A 23,030-nucleotide genomic window follows, 5' to 3' on the forward strand; every position below is an offset into this window, starting at 1 on the left:
GCTCCCGCGCCACCAGCTTCAGTCTTTCCGGGCGGTCAAACTGTTTTTCAGCAGTCCCAGCCCACTCGATTACGTAAATTCTTCCAAGAGGCTCCCCAAACCCGCCCCGCCCTGCAGAACCTGGCCAGCTCCAGCCGGGATCCGAAATTTACTAGCGCCCTGGAGCCGGGAAGAGGGCGCCGAAAGGCGCGGAACTTCCCAGGCCCCGCCCCTCCCTCGCCCTCCCCGCCCCCGCCGGCTCCCAGCGAAGCTCCGCCTCCCGCGGTAGCCCCGCCTTCCCCGCGCGCTAAGGCGCGCCGCGGCCTTTTCCCAAAACCCGGAGAAGTGGATTCTGCGCTCCGCACGGCCCCTCGGAACCGTAGTGTGGCCGAGCGAGTCCAGGCTTGCCGGAGGGAAGGTCGGCCCAGCGCCCGGAGGAGGAAACCAGCCCCGAGCGGGAGAGGACGCGGCCCCAAGTCTGCGCCAGTGAGCGGGCCGCGGGCCCCGGCAGCTCCGGCCTCCTTCCCGTCGGGCTCCCTCTCCTCTGGGACGCGGGGCACTAGGCCGCGGCGGTAGGATACACCCCCTCCCCCCGCCCTTGAGCAGTTCCCCTCCCACCCTTGCAGTAGCCTCGTCCCAGGCCTCCCGCCGGAACGCGGTGCCCCGCCCGCCCCGTCTCCTAGCAGCGCCGTGACGTGCACGCGCTTCTGGGTTGGGGGCCGCGGGGCCGCGGTGAGGGGCAACGCCCGAGGGGAGGGTCCGGGAGCGCGCGACGGGAGGAGTCGGGGACCGCGGGGGACTCGGAGGCCTCGCAGGCCTCGCCGGCCTCGCCGCCTGCCCAGCCGGAGCCTGTTCCGTTTCGCCATTCGAGGACCTCAGTCCCAAGCTCTTCCTGCTGATACAGAGCCGTCCCTCCCCCAACCTCCTTGACGTTCCCGGAGACTTAGAGTAGTAATTCTAGATCTTCAGTTGCATTTTTTGTTGGAATTTTTCTGGAAGAACTGAATCTGGTAATTTAGCCTAAGAATTTTTTTTGCGAGAAATGTTTATTAGTATGTTTAGTAGTCCCAAAATTAGGTTAAAGGCCTTTCACAATCCACGTCATTTTGCAAAAACATTCTTGGTGGAAGTAGGCATAGCAGTGTTTGAGAGCTTGCGTTCTGGAGCCCACCGTGCCCGTGTTCTGACATTTAGTGATGGTGTGAGCTTGGACAAGCCGCTTAATCTCTAAATGGCCAACGTTCCTCATGTGAAAAATTACAATACATAATACAACATAGTGTGCGAGCGCGTATCTGTGCGGGGATGGTGCAAAGCCCCTTTATGGGGTTGTGAAGGTTCCCTTGTGAAGCACTAAGCACTGTGCTTGGAACGTAGCAATACATATGTGTTACTAAAAAAGCATTTTTCTCTATGCTTTCCGGTTTTGATTTTAAAGATCCCAGTTGTGAAGTATCCCTCCTGTTTTGTGAAAAATGTAATAGAAGGATTTACTCTAGAATTTCTATGATATTTGGTATTTCAAAGTGCAAGTAGTCAGCAGAAGCAGCCTGTATGCACAAGGCTGTATTAAGCAGTGTGCAAAGGTTCACCATTCCCATGTATAAGGAAAAAGGATTCTTTTTTTTTTTTTCCCACTAGAGGAAATTTGCGAATGGAAGGAAAGCTTGCTATTAAGTAGTGTCATGATGCCTTCTTTGATTCCTTGCAAGCAAAGTCCTAGGACCGTAGGCTGACTGCAGGATAGCCATATGGTACTTTACATGTGGACTTTTTTGAGGGTAAAATACATCTCATTGTGTGATTTCCTCAACAGAATACTGGAGGATGTTTGTTCCAAGATCTCTCAAAATCAAGAGGAGTGCTAATGATGATGGCAAAAGTTGTACAGCTAAGAAAATTAAACCAGATGCAGAAGACCTGCGGCTGGATGAAGGCAGAGGTGATAGAGCTGATGTGTTAGTTACAAAAGAAGCCGAAGGGCACAGTGTGGAACCATGCCCTTTCCCCAGTACAACTGGTCAGTTGGCCGAGGTTGGTTTGGTTGGACCCCAGCAGGATGCGAAGGATAGCGATCTTTCTGAAGAGCCTGTTAAGTCATTTTCCAAAACGCAGCGCTGGGCGGAACCTGGGGAACCTGTCTGTGTTGTTTGTGGTCGTTATGGAGAGTACATCTGTGATAAGACAGATGAGGATGTGTGTAGTTTGGAGTGTAAAGCAAAACATCTTCTGCAAGTGAAGGAAAAGGAAGAAAGATTAAAACTCAGCGATGCGCACAAAGTGGATTCTGGGCCAGAGTCTCCATTTAATGCTTTTTATGGCTATAGAGAGCACCCCTTTATTTCGAACCTTCAGGAAGACCAAATTGAAAATCTTAAACGGCAGCTAGGAATTGTAGTTCAAGGGCAAGATGTCACCAGACCCATTATTGACTTTGAGCACTGTGGTTTCCCTGAGGCCTTGAATCACAACTTGAAGAAATCAGGCTATGAAGTTCCAACCCCCATCCAAATGCAGATGATTCCTGTGGGACTTCTGGGAAGGGACATTCTGGCCAGTGCTGATACTGGCTCAGGAAAAACAGCTGCTTTTCTTCTTCCTGTTATCACCCGAGCTTTATGTGAGGTAAGAATTTATAGGTGTTATTCTCAGAAGCATGTCGGGTATATACAAAGTTTCATCCTTAACTATGTTAAAACTGCAAGCTGAAACTGTAACTTCAGTCATTATTGCTCCTGGTGATTTTGCTTCTGATAGTAGTTTGTATGAAAAACACAATTTTAGGGAATTTTTCTTTTATCGAATTGAACCAAAGATCTTTTCATTGAAGGTCTTAAAAATCACCTTCCTTACAAAATATTTTCTTTCAACAAATTTTCTTTTCAAGAAATATACTTTTGCTTTGGGGGGAAAAAAAATCCTGCTGAATGAATGACCTGCAATTTTTGTGTCAGTTTAGCCTCCTTGGATTTTGTGTTTTGAAAAAAATGATTTATACCAAAGTTGGAAAGTTATTGGAGAGTTCAAAATACACACTTCAATGTGATTCGTGGTTCATCTTAAAATAATGCTACCTTACTTTACTTGTTAGTTTATGGTGTGCAAAGCACTCCCACATGTAATTAATTTCACTGACATATTTGCCAAGTACTAGTGAGTTTATGAGGTCTGAAGTAGGACAGGAAGGGAAACCACTGTAAAACACAGGCAAAGAGAGGAGAGGTAAAGGAGGAAAATCCGGAAAACTAAAGAATTGTAGAAGATAATGTGAGGGAAAAAAATAAAAGAAAACATCAGATGTTCAAAATATAAGTGAAACTCACTGGTGGAAAACCAGATCTTCCTGGTTTTCTCTTCTGAAGATTGTGGCTCGAGATTTCAGGGTCCAACTGACCTTCAGTTTTCCCACCCTGGTTATTGTGGGTGTTTCTCCCTGGTCCCAGTTTTGACCTTTTCACTGTATATCTGTTATATAAGGAAGGGTTCCATTTACGGTGGTTTTTGGAGAGAAAATCTGCAGTGAGCAAAAGGCAAGAGGGTTCATAACCAGTTGGGCTGATGGGAACACCCCCAGAATCACTTTGAAGATTTAGTCCACATCAGCAGGAATTAATTGCTGGCATTTTGAGACTTGTTTTTCACATCTTTGCAGAGCAAAACTCCATCTGCACTCATTCTTACACCAACAAGAGAGCTAGCCATTCAGATAGAGAGCCAAGCTAAAGAATTGATGAGTGGTCTGCCACGCATGAAAACCGTGCTTCTGGTAGGGGGCTTACCCTTACCCCCGCAGCTTTATCGTTTGCGACAGCATGTGAAGGTAAGCACCAATTTGATAAAATGCCTTTGAAAAGTATTATAAGCAATATGGGAGCTAGGGTTTTTTGGTGTCGTTTTATTTTTGCCCTTGAGGAACTTGTAAGAGTGATTTTTAGGTTACCCGTATTTATTTTTGTTTTTGTTTTTGTAGGTTGACCTTTACATTCTTGCCACGTAAGCCTTAATTTTATTTATTTATTTATTTTTATTTATTTTTTTAAAAAGATTTTTATTTATTTATTTGACAGACAGAGATCACAAGTAGGCAGAGAGGCAGGCAGAGAGAGAGGAAGGGAAGCAGGCTCCCCGCTGAGCAGAGAGCCCGATGTGGGGCTCGATCCCAGGACCCTGGGATCATGACCCGAGCTGAAGGCAGAGGCTTTAACCCACTGAGCCACCCAGGTGCCCCAGCCTTAATTTTATTTTTAAGGTTGTTTTCTATCGGAAAGGAACACAATTTATTGAGTAGCTGTCATACGCCAAATGCTGTTGGATGTTCTCATGTGCATTACCTCATTTAATCACATTTGCTCTTGAAGGTGTGTGGACATATCCCGTGTCTTATGGTTCAGAAGTTAAATCTCAGAAAGATGGCATTTATCTAAGGATCCATAGCTGATACACTTTTAGAGTGTGATTCCTACAAACGAGGACATTATCCCACGTAACCACAATATGGTTACAGAATCCGGAAATTAACACGGATACACTGGAATGCTTCAGGAGTGAACATTGCTGTCATTTACTCCTCAGAGCCCATTCATGTTTTACTAATCATCCTGTCAACTTTTCTTTTCAGTAGCACAAGAACGCAGTTCAGAATCACATTTTGCCTTCCGTTGCCATGTCTCTTTCATCTCCTTCAGTTTAGAACAGTTCTTTATTCTTTTCTTTTTTTCCATGATCTTGACACTTTTAAGGATTATAAACTGCTTGCTTTGAAGAACGTCCCTCAATTGACTAGATTCAAGTTATGCATCTTTGAAAGGAATATCATGGAAGAAGAGATGCTTTGTTCTTTTCATTACATCCTTTTAGGTGATACGCAATTTCAGTGTGTCCTTCTACTGGTGATATTATCTGTAGAGTAACCGTAAAGTTTATTTTTTGCCTTTGTATTTAGTTAAGTATTTTGAGTACTTTGATATTATATTTTTCTTGTGCTTTACCAAATTTCCAGTATGACTCATGATTACCTACTATATTTAAAGGATTATAATGCGTTATTACCATGATTTGTTTTGGTTCTCCAGTTGTCCCCAATTTGAGCGGTGGAAGCACTGTGAAGTTGGTTTCTGTGGCCTTTTATTATATCTCCATCATGCTTTGAGCGCTTGCTTTCTTTCTGTCTGAAGAAGATGTTTATGCTTACATTGTTCTTTCCTTGGCTCAGCCCTGGAATCCTGCCTTTCCCCAAGCTGCCCTGATTCCTTTTGGTAGAGGTTAGTAGCTAGAAATCAAGAGCTGGGCTCTTGGTTGGGCTCATTGCTATTGCTCTTTGCTGTTAAGGTATCATTGCTTCTAGGACCTGTCCGTGAATGGAAGGAGAGAATGTTCCATAAGTGTGTATTTCTGATCTACATTTATTATAGACCATGAGTTCATGTTGATACTTCCAACTCTAATTCAACACAGCAAGACTCATTTTGGAGCTTCCTGTTTCCATATTTATCATTCTGGCAGTGAGAAACCTGCTACCTGTTATCTTTTAAATGTTTATTTACTTGACCAACCATCTTATATGTAACCATTCGCCCATCCTCATTTCTGTCTCCTGCCCCCCAGTGATGCCCTCCTTCCTAGACTGCACCCTGCATCCTCTTCACCCCCTTAGACTGCAACACCCCATGCAGAGTCACTTTTCTCCAGAGGCCCCTCATCGCCCTGTGCCTCTCCCACTCCCCATACCAGGCTGGGTCGATTTACTTTAGACTTTATTAAGTTTATTATGAATTTATTAAAATTCCCACACTAAAAGAATGGGGGGGAAGTTCATTAAAAAAAGGTTTATAAAATAAAAGCAGAGGGGGAAAAATAGAATAGAAATAGAAGGGATGAACTCAGTTCAAAATAACTACAATAGATTTAAATGTTTATGGTATTTCTGAAGAAAGTGAGCGGAACTCTGTAGTTCTATAGATACAGATCCTTACAACCCTGAAATTTTATCATTCTCCATGATCTGTCTCACCATTGTGTCGGTATGTCCTTGAAAAGTGGAATACAATTGAATTTATGAGATCATTTGTAACTCTACTGTACTTTACACCAGGCACTGTCTCATTTAATCCTCACAGTAATTATTATCATTTCCATTTTATGAATGTGAGAACAGAGATTCACACCATTATTAATTGCTAGAGCTAAGATCCCTACTGAAGTTTGACTAAACAGGCCCTACTTTTAACCACTGCTTCAACTAATATGTTATAAGTGTTAAGAGCCTTAAGCAACTTTCAGAAATCCTTTTGCCCAGCCTTTAAATTTAAAAACAAAATAGCAGGCCCAGACAGATTCAGGGATTTGCTTTTGTTTACAGACCAGATAGCAGTCAGCCTGCCTGCTAGGCCTTTCCTGGTCTGGCCTCTGCCTCCTTTCAAGCCTCATCCAGGTCTTCTCCCCCTTCTTTACCCAGTGGAAGCCTCAGTGGTCTTCCAGCTTCAGAAGGTTCTTGAATGTTTTCCCTTTGCCCTCTCCTCACTGGCTCCCACTGTTCCTTTAGGTTTTAACTTACATGTTAGTTGGGGCTGGATAGATGCCTCCATTTATTACTATACTGACCTCATGGGCATTTGTTTGTTTTTTCTGTTCCTTTATGTTGGCGAGATTCATGAGAGCAGAGACTATGTGGGACTTAATCATCATTGAATTCTGAGTACTTAGCCCAGCGGCTGGCACATATTAGCCACTCAGTAAAGACAGATAGAAGGAAGGAAGGAGTATTATCTAATTTTTTTTCTTTTTCTCTGTTCTTCAGGTTATCATAGCAACTCCTGGGCGACTTCTGGATATAATAAAACAGAGCTCTGTAGAACTCCGCGGTATAAAAATTGTAGTAGTAGATGAAGTAAGTAATTGTTGTTTAGAACATAGTCATATAGTTTTATATAATTTATGAAAAGCGTATTATACTTCTATAAACTCACCGTGTGTTCAGGCATTTTCAGTCGCAGTAGTCGGTTTTAAGCTGGCTCCTGTGTGGCACTGCCCCTAACCTGTAGTGCACCCGAGTTAAACCACGTTAACAAACGCAACCAGCTATTTTTTTCCTAATTAACAGAAAACACAAATCCAACATCAACTATACTCTCAGTGATAAGTTATTTATTTATTTATTTTTAAACACTTTATCCATTTGTTTGACAGAGAGAGACATAGCAAGAGAGGGAGCACAGCAGGGGTAGAGGGAGAAGCCGGCCTCCGCCTGAGCAGGGAGCCCGATGCAGGGCTCGATCCCAGGATCCCGGGGTCATGACTTGAACCAAAGGTAGACGCTTAACAACTGAGCCCCCCAGGCACCCCTCAGTGATAAGTTTTTTAAACATTTGACACTGGCTGTCATTTGTCTATAAAAATAAATATGTCCGTGGCCAATAACTATCAAGAGGGAGTTTGGAAGTAACTCATCATGTTTAGTTGGATGACCTTTCGTATTTTTTTCTGTGTGGACATAGGTACCTGTGGTTGTGATTTTCAGTGTGACATAGAGCATATAGGCGTTTTTATTGTTTTGGTTTGCTTAGTAAGGTAAAATAAATATGTTTTTATCTGATGATATTCCAGCATGTGAACTGGCATGAGGACAGAAAGCCATGTGTCCTCCCAGCCTGGGCAAGGGCTGGTTCAGCCTGCAGTGTATCACATGCCCACTTTCACACATGTCCCACCAGCAGTCACAGAGCAGGGGCCCAGCAGTGATCAGAAATGTGGGGTCCAGGGGCTGACCAGTGATGGTAACGTGGTCTGCCTTCTGTGGGTCCCAGGAGGTAGCAGTAGGGTACCAGAGAATATGGAAAGAACACATAAGTAAGATCTGCGAGATGAGGATTTGAGCCGTTTCTCCACACACTATGGGATGCTGGGCAAGTCATTTAATCTCCCAGAGTGTGGCAAGGATGAAGTAATGATTGTGAACATGTCTCGTAGACTGAAAAGTCCCGTATAAATGTAATGTTATTCAGTCCTTTATTAGTTGTTTGTGTTTTTTTTTCTTACATATTTACTTTTGTGTATGTGAGAGAGAGCATTTAAGTTCTACTCCCTTAGCAAATTTCAATTATACAATACAGTGGTATCAACTATGGTAACTGTTATGATTTCAGACTTTATCTATTTTATAACAAAGTTTTTACCCTTTAGCCCCAGATCTCTTCCTGTTTCACCCACCTTCCAGCCCCTGGCAACCATTTTTCTCCTAATTTCTATGAATTTGACTTTTATTTTCTTATTTTTAACTTTTTTACATCCCACATGTAAGTGTTACCATATAATCTTTGCTTTTTCTGTCTAGCTTACTTCACTGAGTATAACGTCCTTCAGGTCCATCCATGTTACAAAAAAAGGAAAGAATTTTAAGTCTGAATAATATTCCATTGCGTATATATACACCTCATTTTCTTTATCTGTTTATCCGCCGATGGACACTTGGGTTGTTTTTCTACCTTGGCTATTGTGAACTGTTACTCAGTCCTTTAAAAAGTACTGCTAAGTCACCACTTGCCTGGTGTGCCTTTAGTGTCAGCTGACTTACTGCATCCGGTTATCATCGGACTGACTTCCACCCTGCAAGTAGGGGTGGGCTTCCCACTGTTGCTCAGTCCATGTGTTCCGAAGTTCTCACCATGCTATGAGCCAGAAAAATGATTCTCAGATTTTAAAGTTAGGTTCCATTCCCGCTTGCTTCTCCCCACGACATTTTCACTTTTGCCAATGAATGAGCCTTCACAGGGCACCTCAGTGCTGTGCTCAGAATACAAAAGGAGTATTCATTCAGCAAACCTGTGCCAAGTGCTTGTCCTGTGCAGTCTCTGTCCCAGCATTTCAGGAAATGAACTGGTAAGCTACATAACTGATCATGTACTGAAACTGACTCTGGCCCAGCAGTGCTATTTAGGTACAGACTGACCAACTCTGGGTCAGTTCGGATGGCATGACAAAGAAATTTTAAATATTATTACGGCCTCCAAAGTGCTGAAGTCCTGCTAGAGAAAAATACACAAACACTTGAAGTAAAGGCAAGAGCATTATCACCTATACTGACACCCAGAAGTGCTGCTGAAAGGTGTAGTGCAGGCCAGGGAATGGCAAACTCTTTCTGTATAGGACCAGACAGGAAATATTGTAGGCGTTGGGGGCCACGTGGTCTCTGCTGCAACAGCTCAGTACAACCAAAGACAGTAGGTAAATAATCGGGTGTGACTGCTTTCTCCTGAAGCTCTGTTTACAAAAACACATAAAGGCCTGTGTTTGTCTCAAGAACCTTAGTTTGCTGACTCCTCATATGAACTGTTAGTAAAATAATGGGACTGCGTATGATATGCTAATTGTTCAAGACATTTAAGGTATAAAGGAGAAGTGAGAGAATGTGTGATTGGCACCGTAAAAAATGGCTTCTCCGATGTCATGGGATGTGACCTGGTCATCCACAGATGGAACAGGATTTAGAAAACTAGAGAACATATCAAGAATTCCAGGTGAAGAGGCTAACATGAGCAGAGCCAGAAAGACCAAGCACAAAGCACGGAGGGACCAGCCAGCTTGATGCATTCGTCCTGAGGAATAATAGGAAGTAAAGTTGGGTAGTTAGGGTGGGGTCAAATTATAGAGGGCCTTGAAAGAGAGGCAGAGGATTTTGGATTTGATGTGGGAAACAATGAGGCTTTCTAAATTATTGAGTTGGGGTGTCACATGTGGAAAGTGGTGGTTTAGCAAGGTTATTCTGCTGCTCCATGCAAGAGAAATTAAAGAAGAAAGAATCTGTGGGACAGAATGGCTAGCAACCCAGACAAGAGGTGAGCCGGGTCAGGGACAGGGTGGAGGCAGTGGGAGGCATGAGTACATTTGAGAATCACTGTAAATCAGTCATTCATGAATCTTCTGATGACTGAATATGAGAGAAGATGAAGAAGGTGGTTGAGGAGACTCTATAAATTCTGGTTGTGCCTTTAATTTTAAGTAAAGGGCAAGTGGGTATGGGTTGGGCTTAACAATATTTGAGTTGGTTTTAGAGATGTTGAATTTCTTGTGAATGGTGCATGAAGGGGAAATACTGTGTGGATATGAGAAATGGGCATCAGCACCCGTGAGCCACACTGGTTTCTCCAAGGGAGGAAGCTTAGAGGGAGGGTCAAGGGCTGGGGCTAAGTGTCTGCCTGTGGAGTTTGAAGATGAGTCCGTAAACAGAGAAGTAGGCCGAGAGACCAGGCAGGAACTGGGAATGAGTAATATCCCTGAAGAGAAAGGCCACTGTTTCGAGAGGAGGGTGAAGATACAGAAATGGTCAGGCATAGGGACTAAGATAATTCCTTTAGAATTAGAAAAATCTGCTCTGTCACTCTCCTGTGTCTTCCACATATCTGTCTCTCCTGTCTCCTCTACCTGCTCTTCCTTCTTTACGTGTCCGCAGCTCTGAAACCTTCTATCGGTTCTCCTGATAGACTTCTGGCCGCCTTTCCTCTTGGCTCTGTTGACCTGGATGTAGACTGTATCATTTCTCTTGTATTATGTTCCTTGCTGTATCCCTACAATCAAGCACAGTGTTGGTCCAAGTTTCTCTAATGGTAAGAATCACCCAGTGTGTTCAGTGAATGTAATAGAAGCCCAGACCTCTTCCTTGGGTATACTGATTCAGTAGGCCCGAATTGGAGTCCAGGAATATGTAAAAACTCTTTCTGGGTGATTCTTGTCTTCAGGGAGATTTGGGACACACTGACTAGCAAGCTGCCTGACAGTGCTTTTTCAGTGCTTAGATTTAATGAGTGCTTATTTGTTCATCAGATGCATCTTTAGGGCTTTTTACATGATAGACACTGTCCTTGGTTTTGAGGATACAGTGGAAGGTGAGATAAGCCATGGCAAATGTTGGTACACAGGCTGTGTGACAGAGACACCTGGGGAGTTAGGTTAGTATCAGAGGAGGGTTCCTTGAACGCCATTTCTGCTGAAACCTGAGTGAGAAGGAGCCAGCCACGCAAAGATCCATCTGGAGGAAAGACTGCTTCGAACAAAACAGCCAGTGCACAGGAGCTAATGTGGGAGCGAGCATTAGGTAGCTGAGCACAGAAAGAAGGCTGGTGTGATAGGGTCGTGGGGCGTGACATGGAGGAATGGTAGGGGATGAAGTCGGAGAACTGGATGAAGATGAAAACTGTAGGACTTGCGGCTGTGGTTAGGAGTTGGGTTTTAGTCTATGCGTGATGGGAAATTACTGGAGGGTTTAAGCAGAGGAGTTGAGGATATGATTTATGTACTAGAAGATATGGTTTATGTTCAAACTGGGTGCTTGAGGTGGGTGGCTTCCGTTGTGGGGGTGACAGGATGAGGAGGAGTCTTACAACTGTGAGCTGGAGAGAAACAGCTGGATTTGGGGCATGTTAGTGTGAACAGATGAGATGCGGGGAAGCTTGGATGAAAGAAACTGGGCGAATTTATTTCTGATGGCCTCTCTGTTTTCTGAACTGGGAGAAGAGGCCATCTCCTAAGATGAGAGGGGCTTAGTGGGATTATTGAGGAAAAGCAGGGGATATTTGCAAGACATACTACCATGTACATATGCACATGCTCTGTGTCTCATGGTAAATTGAAACATTGAGACCAGGCTGTGAGTGTGGTCTCAAGTGTCTTAAGTATTTTATCTCATTAATCCTCGTAACAGCCCCATGGGGTGGTTACCATTATCGTTCCCATTTGTAAAAGGAAAAACTAAGGTGCATAGCCATTCATTAGCATGCTTAATTTCAGGTCATAGGTAGAGCCAGGATCAAACCTAGACCATCATGTTTATTTTAGATTTTTAAAATATCATAGAATGAATAATATTAAAATGAGTGTTTAAACTTCCACATTAATGGACACTTAAAAATACAGTACTTTAGGGATGCTGGCTGGCTCAGTCAGTAGAGCATCAGACTCCGGATCCTGAGAGTCATAAGTTTGAGCCCCACATTGGGCATGGAGCCTACTTAAAAAATAAAAAACAAAACAAAGAAATAACAACAAAAATACAATGCTTTAGTCTAAATACACTGAAATAGTTTAATATCTTATTTTTCAAAATTTTAGATACCTGGATTGTATTTAAAAATCAAGATAGCCTTTATCTTTCATTATTTTAAAGCAGCACTAACAAAATTTTTTCTTGTTTGCTTAGTAATACATAAATTGTTTTTGAAAACTAGCAACGCAGAAATATATACAGAAGCAAAAGCCCTCAACATTAAATTTTTAAAATTTATTTAATATTTTATTATAAATATATGTCCATGGTAGGAAAAAAACCCAAACTTTGCAAAAAGCTATAAAATGAAAAATTAAATTGCATTCCCTTCCACAGCCTGCAGGCCCTTTCCCCAGAGTTAGCAATTAAGTTTCTGGGGTGTATATGCAAATGGCACCACGTTATACATAGTGTTCTGTTCTTTGCTTTTTTCCTCCTAGCAGTGAATATCATTTAATAAAGGACTTTCTTCTCATAATTAATGATAGCACAGGGTTGTAGTATATGGCTCTACCATATTTTATTTTATTTCCCAGATCCCCTATTGATGGATATTTAGGGTTTATACATTTGTTGCCAGTATTAATAATGCCTTAAAAATCTTTGTATATCACTAAAAACATGTAATTATACAATGTATAAGTCTATATAAATATATATTTTTCCAATTCTTTATATTTTGACACTGTAGTATATTCTGTGCATAAGTTTTTAATTTTTCATGTTCTTAATCATATCTTTTTTTTCCTTGGGTGGCTCAGAGTTTTAATGTCAAGTAGGACTAACTTTAAAATGATTTCATTTTAGGCCGATACCATGTTAAAGATGGGCTTTCAACAGCAAGTGCTTGACATTTTGGAAAACGTTCCTAATGATTGTCAGACCATTTTGGTTTCAGCTACAATTCCAGCTAGCATAGAACAACTAGCAAGCCAGCTTCTGCAGAATCCTGTGAGAATTATCACTGGGGAAAAGAACCTGCCCTGTTCCAGTGTGCGCCAGATTATTTTGTGGGTGGAAGAACCAGCCAAAAAGAAGAAATTATTTGAAATCTTAAATGTGAGTAGTGAACCACGCAACCCTGTTTTGTAGACAGTGTTTGCATCTTTTATAATTCTTAAAATAACGATTTTTGGATGCAGCTTTTGGGTAATTTAGTCTAGATATTTAATAATAAATTGCTTTACTTTGGAATTCTGTGGGGATCAAATAAATGCTGTATGGATGCAGGGTTGCTTTTCATTTTCTGTATTATAGAAAGACATATAAATATCAAGATTATTCCTAAATAATATTTTTTTATTTCAATTTTTAGTAGTTTTATATATCAGATAAAGACTAGTTCTTTCTTGGTCATTCTGTCCTTGAGAAATATAATTTTTTTAGCAGTAACTTGCTCATTTTTTTAAAAGATTTTATTTATTTGTCAGAAAGAGAGATCACAAGGAGGAGGACCAGTAGGCAGAGGGAGAAGCAGGCTCCCCTGCTGAGCAAGGAGCCTCATGTGGGACTTGATCCCAGGACCCTGGAATCATGACCTGAGCTAAAGGCAGATGCTTAACTGACTGAGCCACCCACGTGTCCCAGCAGTAACTTGTTTAAACAGAAATTTATTAAGTGGGTGGTAATGTGTAAGCACAGTTACTTAAAGTAGAAAGGGGGTGCCTGGGTGGTTCAGTCAGTTAAGCATTTGTTCAGTTTCAGATCAGGTCATGATCTCAGAGTTTTGAAGTTGAACCCCATGTTGGGCTCCTCGCACATTGTGGACCCTGCTTAAAATTCCCTCTCTCCCTCTCTTCCCCAGCTTGCTTGGGCACTATCTCTCTCTCCCAAAAAAAATTAATTAAAAAAACTAAAGTATTAAGTTAAATACAGTTTGTATTTACTTATAAACAGTGTTTAAAATTTTAAATTGCACTCAAAATTTAAAATTGTTTTTGCAATATTAATGAAATGATGGAGAAACATGAAGGGCAGTAGAGTTTTGCACTTTTGTTTGTGCATGTTTTAAAGAAAACACTCATTTTAACACTCATTTTTCCTCTATAAACCTTTTGATAACTAGCTTATACTAATGCTTTCAGAAAAACTTCCTGTTTTGATTTATGTTCCATGAATAATTTTAAATACATGTTTTTCATTTTTCAGGATAAGAAGCTCTTCAAGCCTCCAGTGTTAGTATTTGTGGACTGCAAGCTGGGAGCAGATCTCTTAAGCGATGCAGTGCAGAAAATCACAGGTTTAAAAAGCGTATCTATACATTCGGAGAAATCACAAACAGAAAGGAAAAACATATTGAAGGTTTGACACTCAGCATTCTCTTTTTAAGGGACTCCATATTACCAGCTGGTTTTTAAAGCAGACTTTTTTAATGACTGCAAGAATTTCAGGCAAGCAGTGACTGTGAGCTAATTGTTCCTCTTGCTCGGGCGTCTGTGTTTCGGAGCAATAAGCCTGTTCCCTACGGGATTAATCTACTAAATAGATTACTAATTCAGAATCCACCATTTCAGGAATCAAGTCAGTTTAGACTGGGGGAGAGCAATAAATTCACCCTTGGAAAAGTTTGCCAGAATACATTAGTAGAAAAAAAATTGATACCAGGGATGGGAAAGGTTTGGGAAGAATTAAACTACACACGTTCCTCAGTTATATTAAGGCCTTAATTTATTGAAAAGATTTGGCAACAACAATATTGATGAAGAAAGCTTTGAAAAAAGAAAAGATATCTGAATTATATAAAACCAGATAAGATAAATTCTGAATAATGAATTGTGTTGCTTTGTCGGGAAGGGATTACTTGAAGGAGACTACGAAGTTGTGGTGAGCACAGGAGTCCTGGGACGAGGCCTAGACTTGATCAGTGTCAAGCTGGTTGTCAATTTCGATATGCCTTCAAGTATGGATGAGTACGTGCATCAGGTAAAGAGATTTTATATGTTTCCACCGTGAGTTTTCTTGGGTGAGACATTGTCAGTAGAATGGTAACTAAAAAGATAAAAAAGTTTTATCATAGACATAAAAAAAACTCTCACATCATTTTGTTTTTAAAACATATATGTAGAGGTGCCTGGGTGGCTCAGTGGGTTAAACCTCTGCCTTCGGCTCAGGTCATGATCCCAGGGTCCTGGGATGGAGCCCCGCATCAGGCTCTCTGCTTAGCAGGGAGCCTGCTTTCCCTTATCTCTCTGCCTGCCTCTGCCTATTTGTGATCTCTGTCAAATAAATAAATAAAATCTTTAAAAAAATAAAAAATAAAACGTATATGTATAGGGGTGCCTGTTTGGCTCAGTTGGTGGAGCATGTGACTCTTGATCTCAGGGTTATGAGTTCGACCCCCCTGTTGGGAGTAGAGATTACTTTAAAATAAAATATTTAAAAATATGTATATATGGATATAGACTAAATTTTTTTGAAAAAACTGTGTATATCTAAAATGGGTTAAAAATTATTAGAAATAATAACCTAAAGTGTTAGTGTAAAAAAATTTTAAGTGGTTGGTTTTTGGGTTATTTTTACTTCCTTTGTATTTCTTATTCAGTAAGCATATTAAGTGGCTTTTATAACCAAGGGGAAAGAAGGCTTTGTTTTAAGTTAATATATCTGGCCAAAATAAAACTGATCCATTAAAAGTATTTGTTTTTTTTTTTTAGAAATCTTGTCTTCATCTCTTCTTCATATCCTTATTTGTTCTAGACTTTCACCTATTAAAGTTTTGTTTCTTTATTTTGCTGCCAGAGATAACAGCAGCTCTTCTTTCGAGCAGAAATAGAGCTTTCTGTTAGCATCGCTTTATCTCCCTGACTGCTACCTGTCTTCCTTCTCCGGCATCACTTACAGACTCTTCAAGTAAAGCCTTTCTGTCATGTTCGTAGAATTACCTCTGAATGCCGCATTTGCTGGGATCACCCACTGAAACACTTTTAGTGCCTTGAATGCATTGTTGCTTGTGTCTTTACTTAGTAATAATATAGCAGAGCCTCTGTCTGCCTGTGCTGCCTCAGTTACCTGTGCATCACGGAACTGACTCGCACACAGGAATTGATTGCTCAGATCACTGAAGCTTATTTTCTTCCGAACTTTTAATGATTTTGGGTGGTAATCTTTCTAAAATATTAACATGTTTAAGAAACTCCTTTGCTTCTTAAGTAGAATATGCTGATTATAATTATTTAACCCTTTCTTGCCATCCCAAGGTCAGTCCTGTGGCTTTCAGTTACTCACAGTTTACCCTGAGCTATGGCCTCAGGGGGTCTTGATGTTTGTAGAGTTTCTAACGTCTGCTCAGAATGGCCCCATATCCTCCCGCTTTTCTGGTTCTGTATCGGTATTGTTGATTCGCTTGCTTCAGTAAGTGAAGTATGAAGATACACAATAAGAAATAATGCAAGTAACAAAAGATATAAAATGAAAAATAAGTCTATTTCTTTCTTTTTTTTTTTTTTTTTAAGGTTTGTGTATTCTAGGGAGAGAACGTGCACATGTGCATGCAGGGGGAGCGGCAGAGGGAGAGAGAGACTCTACAACAGATTCCCTCCCCAGCATGGAGCCCTATGTGGGGCTCGATCTCACGACCCTGAGATCGTGACCTGAGCTGAAATCTAGTCAGATGCCCAACTGACTGAGCCACCCAAGGACCCCAAGATAAAAAATAGGTCTTTGTAAGGTAGCCCTCCTACCTTTTAGTAGATATTACAGTTAACAGTGCAGAAAATACAAATGCCTATTTATGCACAAATATACGTGTATATGTGTACCTAGTTAAACTTACTACATAAATGGGACCATATTACACCAACTGTCTATGCCTTGCTTTCTTTATTAAATATATATTAGGCATATTTCCTTATTAGCATCCATAATGGGTATCATTTTAAAAATATTAATGTGTATGAAATGCTTTCCATATGATGAGGAGGCCCTGTTCTAAACTCTTTAAATGGTTTTACTTGTTTAATAGGGGTTGATCTGTTTTCATGGCTGCATGGCAATCTATTGTATGGATTATCTTAATTTACTTGATGAATCCTTTTGAATTTGATGGAAATCACATGTTTCCAGTATTCTGTTATTAAATAATGCTGCATGGGGCACCTGGGTAACTCAGTCGGTTAAGCATCTGACTCTTGATCTCAGGTCCAGGTCTTGATCTCAGGGTCATGAGTTCAAGCCCTGTGTTGGGCTCCGCACCAGGCATGGAGCCCATTTAGAAAAATAATAATAATAACGCTGCACTGAACATTCACCTGTATAGTTATGCCTCTCATGCAATGTATTTGTAAAGTAAATGCGTAGGAGACCTGCCCAGTCAAAGGATATGTGTATTTTATTTTATTCCATTTTATTTATATTTGTATTTTTTAGGATATGTGGATTTTTTTAAGATTGACTGATTGGTTTTAGATTTTGTTTATTTGAGAGAAAAAGAGAGAGCATGAGGGGGGGAAGGAGCAGAGGGAGAGGGACAAGCAGACTCCCCACTGAGGGCAGAGCCCTACTTGGGGCTCACTCTCAGGACCCATAATCATGATCTGAGCCAAAACCAAGAGTTGGATGCTCAACTGACTGGGCCACCCAGGCACCCCAAGGCTATATGTATTTTAAATTATAGTAGGTATTCCTGTGTGCCTGTTTTTAAAGATTTATTTATTTTAGAGAGACAGTGCATGCATGAGCTGGGGGGAGAGGCAAAAGGAGAAGGACAGAGTCAGAGCATGGAGCTCGATGATGTGGGGCTCAGTCTCAACCCTGAGATCGTGACCTGAGCCGAAACCAGGAGTCGGACTCTTAACCGATTGAGCTACCCAGGTGCCCCTGCGTGTCTGCTTTTAATTTAGGGGCAGAGAGCTTCTGGGGAAATAATTTTGAATTTGTTAACTCTTTTAGAGTTTGTAGACTATTGCAGTTATTTTTTTAAAAAGCTTATGTCTCAGTATAAAATATCTTAGAATAAATTATGTCTCAATTGATATAATTCACCACTTGAAAGTGTACAATTCAGTGGTTTTAGTATATTCATATAGTTGTGCAACCATTACTACAATTTTTTTTTCTTTTTTAAGATTTTATTTATTTGACAGAGATCACAAGCAGCCAGAGAGGCAGGCAGAGAGAGAGGAAGGGAAGCAGGCTCCCTGCTGAGCAGAGAGCCCGATGCGGGGCTCGATCCCAGGACCCCGAGATCATGACCCGAGCCGAAGGCAGAGGCCTTAACCCACTGAGCCACCCAGGCGCCCCCATTACTACAATTTTAGAACATTTTTATCATCCCAAAAGAAAACCCCATACCCAACCCATCAGCAATCACTCCCCATTCTTCATCTCTCACACGTGTGCACATGCGTGTACACAGACACAGACATACACACACACACACACATCCCTTAAGCAACCACTACTCTACTTTCTGTCTTCATAGATTTATCTCTTCTAGAAATTTCATATAAATGGAATCATATGCTATGTGGTCTTCTCTGGCTTTTTTTCCACTGAACACGATGTTTTCAAGTTTTACCCATATACATATATCGGTACATTTTTTATTGCTACATAATACTGCATTGTAAGGATATACCACCTTTGTTCAATAGTTGCTGGACATTTAGCATGTTTCTACTTTTTTTTTTACTATGAATAATGCTGCTGTAAGCATTCATGTACAAGTTTTTATGTGGACATAGGTTTTCATTTCTTTTGTTTTAATTCCAGTATAGTTAAAATACAGTATTTTATTAGTTTCAGGTGTGCAATAATTATCTAACTCTTCAGCAATTCAATGCATTACTCAGTGCTCATCAGGACAAATGCACTCTTAATTCTCTTCACTTATTTCACCCATCTCCCCACCCCCATAACTGTCCATTTGTTCTCTATAGTTAAGTCTCTCTTTTTTGGTTTTTGTCTTTTTTAATTTGTTCATTTGTTTTGTTTCGTTAATTCCACGTATGAGTGAAATCATACGGTATTTCTTTCTCTCTGACTGACTTACTTCATTGAGCATTATACTGTCTAGATTCATCCATGTTGTTACAAATGGCAAGATTCCATTCTTTCTAAGACTGAGTAATACTCCCTGGCATATATATATCATGTCTTCTTTATTCATTCACCTGTGGATGGACACTTCCATAGAAGTGGCACGGCTGCTTCCGTAATTCAGCTATTGTAAATAATGCTGCAGTAAACATAGGAGTGCATTTATCTTTTCAAATTAGTGTTTTCCTATTCTTTTGAGAAAATACCCCGTAGTGGAATTACTAGATCATGTGGTAATTCTATTTTTAATTTTTTGAGGAAATTCCCTACTGTTTTCCACAGAGGCTATACCAGATTACATTCCAGTTTACAGAGCACAGGTTTCCTTTTTCTGCATATCCTCACCAGCATTTCTTCATTTTCATGTCTTTTGGGCATACACGTGGGAATGGAATTGCTGGGTCATACAGTAATTCTGTGTGTATCGTTTTGAGGAACTGATAGACCCTTTTCCAACATGGCTTCATGATTTTACATCGTCACCGGTGATGTATGAGGGTTCCAATTTCTCCAAATCTTTATCAACACTTACTATCTTTTTAATTATAGCCATGCTAATGGATGTGAAGTGATATCTCCTTGTCTTGTGTTTTTCTTTTAAGGTTTTATTTTTATTTTATTTATTTTAAAGAGAGAGTGAGTGCAGCACTCTGTGCTGGGTGCTGAGCCTGACAAAGGGCTTCAGTGCTTGACCAACTGAGCCGCCCAGGCCCCCCTCTCTTTTATGTTTTGATTTGAATTTCCCCAATGACAAATGGACATGATTTCATGTACATACTGGCCATTTGTATATCTTTTTTGGAGAAATGTCTGTTTAAATTATTTGCCCCTTTTTAAATCGGGTTGTCCTTTTGTTACTGAGTTGTAACAGTTATTTATATATTAGAAAACCTTTACCAGATACGTAATTTGCAAACATTTTCTTCCAGTATGTGAGTACAGCTATATTTTATATTAATTTTTAGCTTTATTGGAAAAATTCAGTAACATAATTAAATAGCATTCCTTCCCTTACTTGTCCCCAGTCTCATTCCCTAGAGGGCCATGTTTTGTTTTGTTTTATTTTTTTACAGCCTTAAAAATGTCCTGTATATTGGCAGCAACTATTCATTTAAATAACTCTGAAAATAGATTTTAAGTTCTACATTTAAATTAAGGAGCAGTAATTGCCCATGACTGTTTATTTACCCCCTTCTTCTGAAGAGTTCCTCAGTATATTTGGAAACAAGTAAATTTTGTTTCTTATGTGTTTCCATCACCAATTTGTGTCCATTGAATTTTATCAAAATGAGAAATAACGATGCAAAAATGAATTTGCTTAAATCTCACATTTCAGAGGCACTGAAGTACTCTAAAGCAAATAGTCTTCTTGTAGCTTTCAAAAAACTTTTACCCTAACCTGTCCATGATAAGAACCATCTTCGTGTCATTACCATTCTACACACATACACACACGCACATGTACACACAGGATACATAACTGAAACAAACATTTAACAAGCAGTACTTACTTGTATTATATGTGGTCGCTTTGTTATTTTCTGTTCAAGCTGTTTCATTAAAAATATGCAGGTGGGGGCGCCTGGGTGGCTCAGTGGGTTAAGCCGCTGCCTTCGGCTCGGGTCATGATCTCAGGGTCCTGGGATCGAGTCCCGCATCGGGCTCTTTGCTCGGCGGGGAGCCTGCTTCCCTCTCTCTCTCTCTGCCTGCCTCTCTGCCTACTTGTGATCTCTCTCTGTCAAATGAATAAATAAAATCTTAAAAAAAAAAAAAAATGCAGGTGGCAGTCCATTAAATTGGTTTCACAAACTACATTGAGATGTACAATTCAAAAACATGCTACGCGAATGAATGTTAATCTTAGTAAAGCCTCTTTAAATACTAATCTTCATTTTCTTTCAAGCGACATTCAGCTTTTATGTGAACATTTTGGAAATGTTCTTTGCGTTTCATTTCAGGTTGGAAGAGTGGGAAGATTAGGCCAACATGGAACAGCGATTACTTTCATCAATAACAATTCAAAAAGACTCTTCTGGGATATTGCAAAAAGAGTGAAACCCACAGGATCCATTCTTCCCCCACAGTTGTTAAATTCCCCCTACCTTCATGACCAGAAAAGAAAGGAACAACAGAAAGATAAACAGACACAGAATGATCTGGTTACAGGAGCTAATCTTATGGACATCATTAGAAAACATGATAAAAGTAATTCTCAAAAATGACTTGTGATACCACTGAACAATTTTTTATTGTGTATTACCAGTGAAATTTCTGTATAATTGTATGGTTTGAATAAATGGGACATGTACATGAAATAAAAATATTTAATATAACTTAAATTTTTTAAATTGAATCTCAAATTTATACTGCAGTATTGTATTTATTTCCCTTTTAATTCTCATAAATTAAAAAATCAGAAAATGAATTGCTAAATAAAATAAAATTTTTTCTGTTTAGACAAAGCGTTAGTTTCTCCTCAATAAATATTTTTGGAGCTGCTGTCAGAACCAGGAACCTGAACAATGAGGAGTCGGACTCAGAATGGTGATGCTTTTGTTTAGTGTCCCCCGTGCGCTGCAAGCCTATCAGCACTTGGATCATTGTTCAATAAACGAATGTTAGGAAGAAAATAAATGATGGAAACTGGAAGAAATGGTCGGTGCTGCTTTTAAAAGACAAATATGAAATATCTATCTTAACTCTTAGTTTTCCCTTCAGTTTTGTAAATAAAAGTTTATGTTATAATTAATATGAGCATATCAAAATAATGTCAAGTCATGTTCATGTTGCTACTTACAGTTTTAGGTTAATTTCAGTTTGCTAATTAAATTACTATTAAATGCTAAAAGAAAGGATAAGTACTTGATGCATCAGTACTTTCATTTCTTTATAAACTGCTGGTCAGTTCACTTGCAGGATTTAGATAGGATATTACATAAATGTTGACACTTAACATTTAGGACACTTAATATTAGGATATCCTAAACATCCTCCCCAAAGGGGTGTGGCAGATTTATTTGTTTTTTACTTATTTGACAGAGATCACAAGTAGGCAGAGAGGCAGGCAGAGAGGGGGGGAAGCAGGCTCCCCGATGAGCAGAGAGCCCGATGCGGGGCTCCATCCCAGGACCCCGAGACCACAACCTGAGCCAAAGGCAGAAGCTTAACCCACTGAGCCACCCAGGCGCCCTGTGGCAGAGATTTATATAACTAACTAGAGTCTACGTGTAGATAGATTCTTAATGTTGTCTCCACCCAAAGAAAATCAGGGGGTCAGAAGTTCCCCAAAGAATGTGATCCCTCAAGACTCTGGCTCTCTTTACCCTGTTTCTGTGTTTGCTGTCAAGTGATAAGTATGTTTGATTTCAAGGATGAGGCAGCCATTAAGGTCCCAGAGTGTTGTAGCAGAGGTGCATTTAGAGCCTGAAATCAAAGCCTCAGCAGTGCTCAATGTATAAAAGAGGCCTTCGGGCTCTCTGCTCAGCAGGGAGCCGGCTTCCCCTCTCTCTCTGCCTGCCTCTCTGCCTGCTTGTGATCTCTCTCTGTCAAATAAAAAAAAAAAAAAGGCCTTAAAAGTGCTGATAATACTCACTAGAGAAAGGGCACTTTTTCACTAGATTCAAACTTGCCTATAAATAAAAGCAGTATAATTATAAGAGAGCTTTGCAAGTCAACATATTTAGAAGACTATATTTTTTAAAGATTGATTTTATTTGTCAGAGAGAGAGCGCGCAAGCAGGGGGAGCGGCAGGCAGAAGGAGAAGCAGGCTCCCCACCGAGCAGGGAGCCAGACATGGGGTTTCAATCCTAGGACCCTGGGATCATGACCTGAGCTGAAGGCAGACGCTTAACCGACTAAGCCACCCAGGTGTCCCTTTACCGAACTTGTGAAACCATCACCAATGGGCACTAACATTTTTTTTTTTAACTAATCTCTGTGCCAAACGTGGAGCTTGTCCTCACAACCCCAAGATCAAGAGTT

The 23,030-nt window shown here is 40.5% G+C and overlaps 1 protein-coding gene across 2 annotated transcripts; it reads left to right on the forward strand.

Moving 5' to 3' along the window:
• Nucleotides 1-261: 261 nt before the first annotated feature.
• Nucleotides 262-21,892, forward strand: DDX59 (DEAD-box helicase 59). Of its 2 annotated transcripts, none has more exons than XM_080825072.1 (8): nt 262-551; nt 1,796-2,604; nt 3,632-3,799; nt 6,776-6,865; nt 12,821-13,072; nt 14,162-14,314; nt 14,807-14,935; nt 21,007-21,892. In XM_080825072.1, exons 2-8 carry the CDS (start codon nt 1,807-1,809, stop codon nt 21,268-21,270), a joined length of 1,854 nt encoding a protein of 617 aa, XP_080681198.1. In that variant the 5' UTR covers nt 262-551; nt 1,796-1,806; the 3' UTR covers nt 21,271-21,892. The 2 variants fall into 2 exon arrangements, with proteins under 2 accessions (XP_080681198.1, XP_080681199.1); XM_080825073.1 differs by lacking the exon at nt 262-551 and adding an exon at nt 849-989.
• The last annotated feature ends 1,138 nt before the right edge of the window (nt 21,893-23,030 follow it).

Source organism: Martes martes (genome assembly GCF_963455335.1).
Source record: "Martes martes genome assembly, chromosome: 15".
Lineage (NCBI taxonomy): Eukaryota > Metazoa > Chordata > Mammalia > Carnivora > Mustelidae > Martes > Martes martes.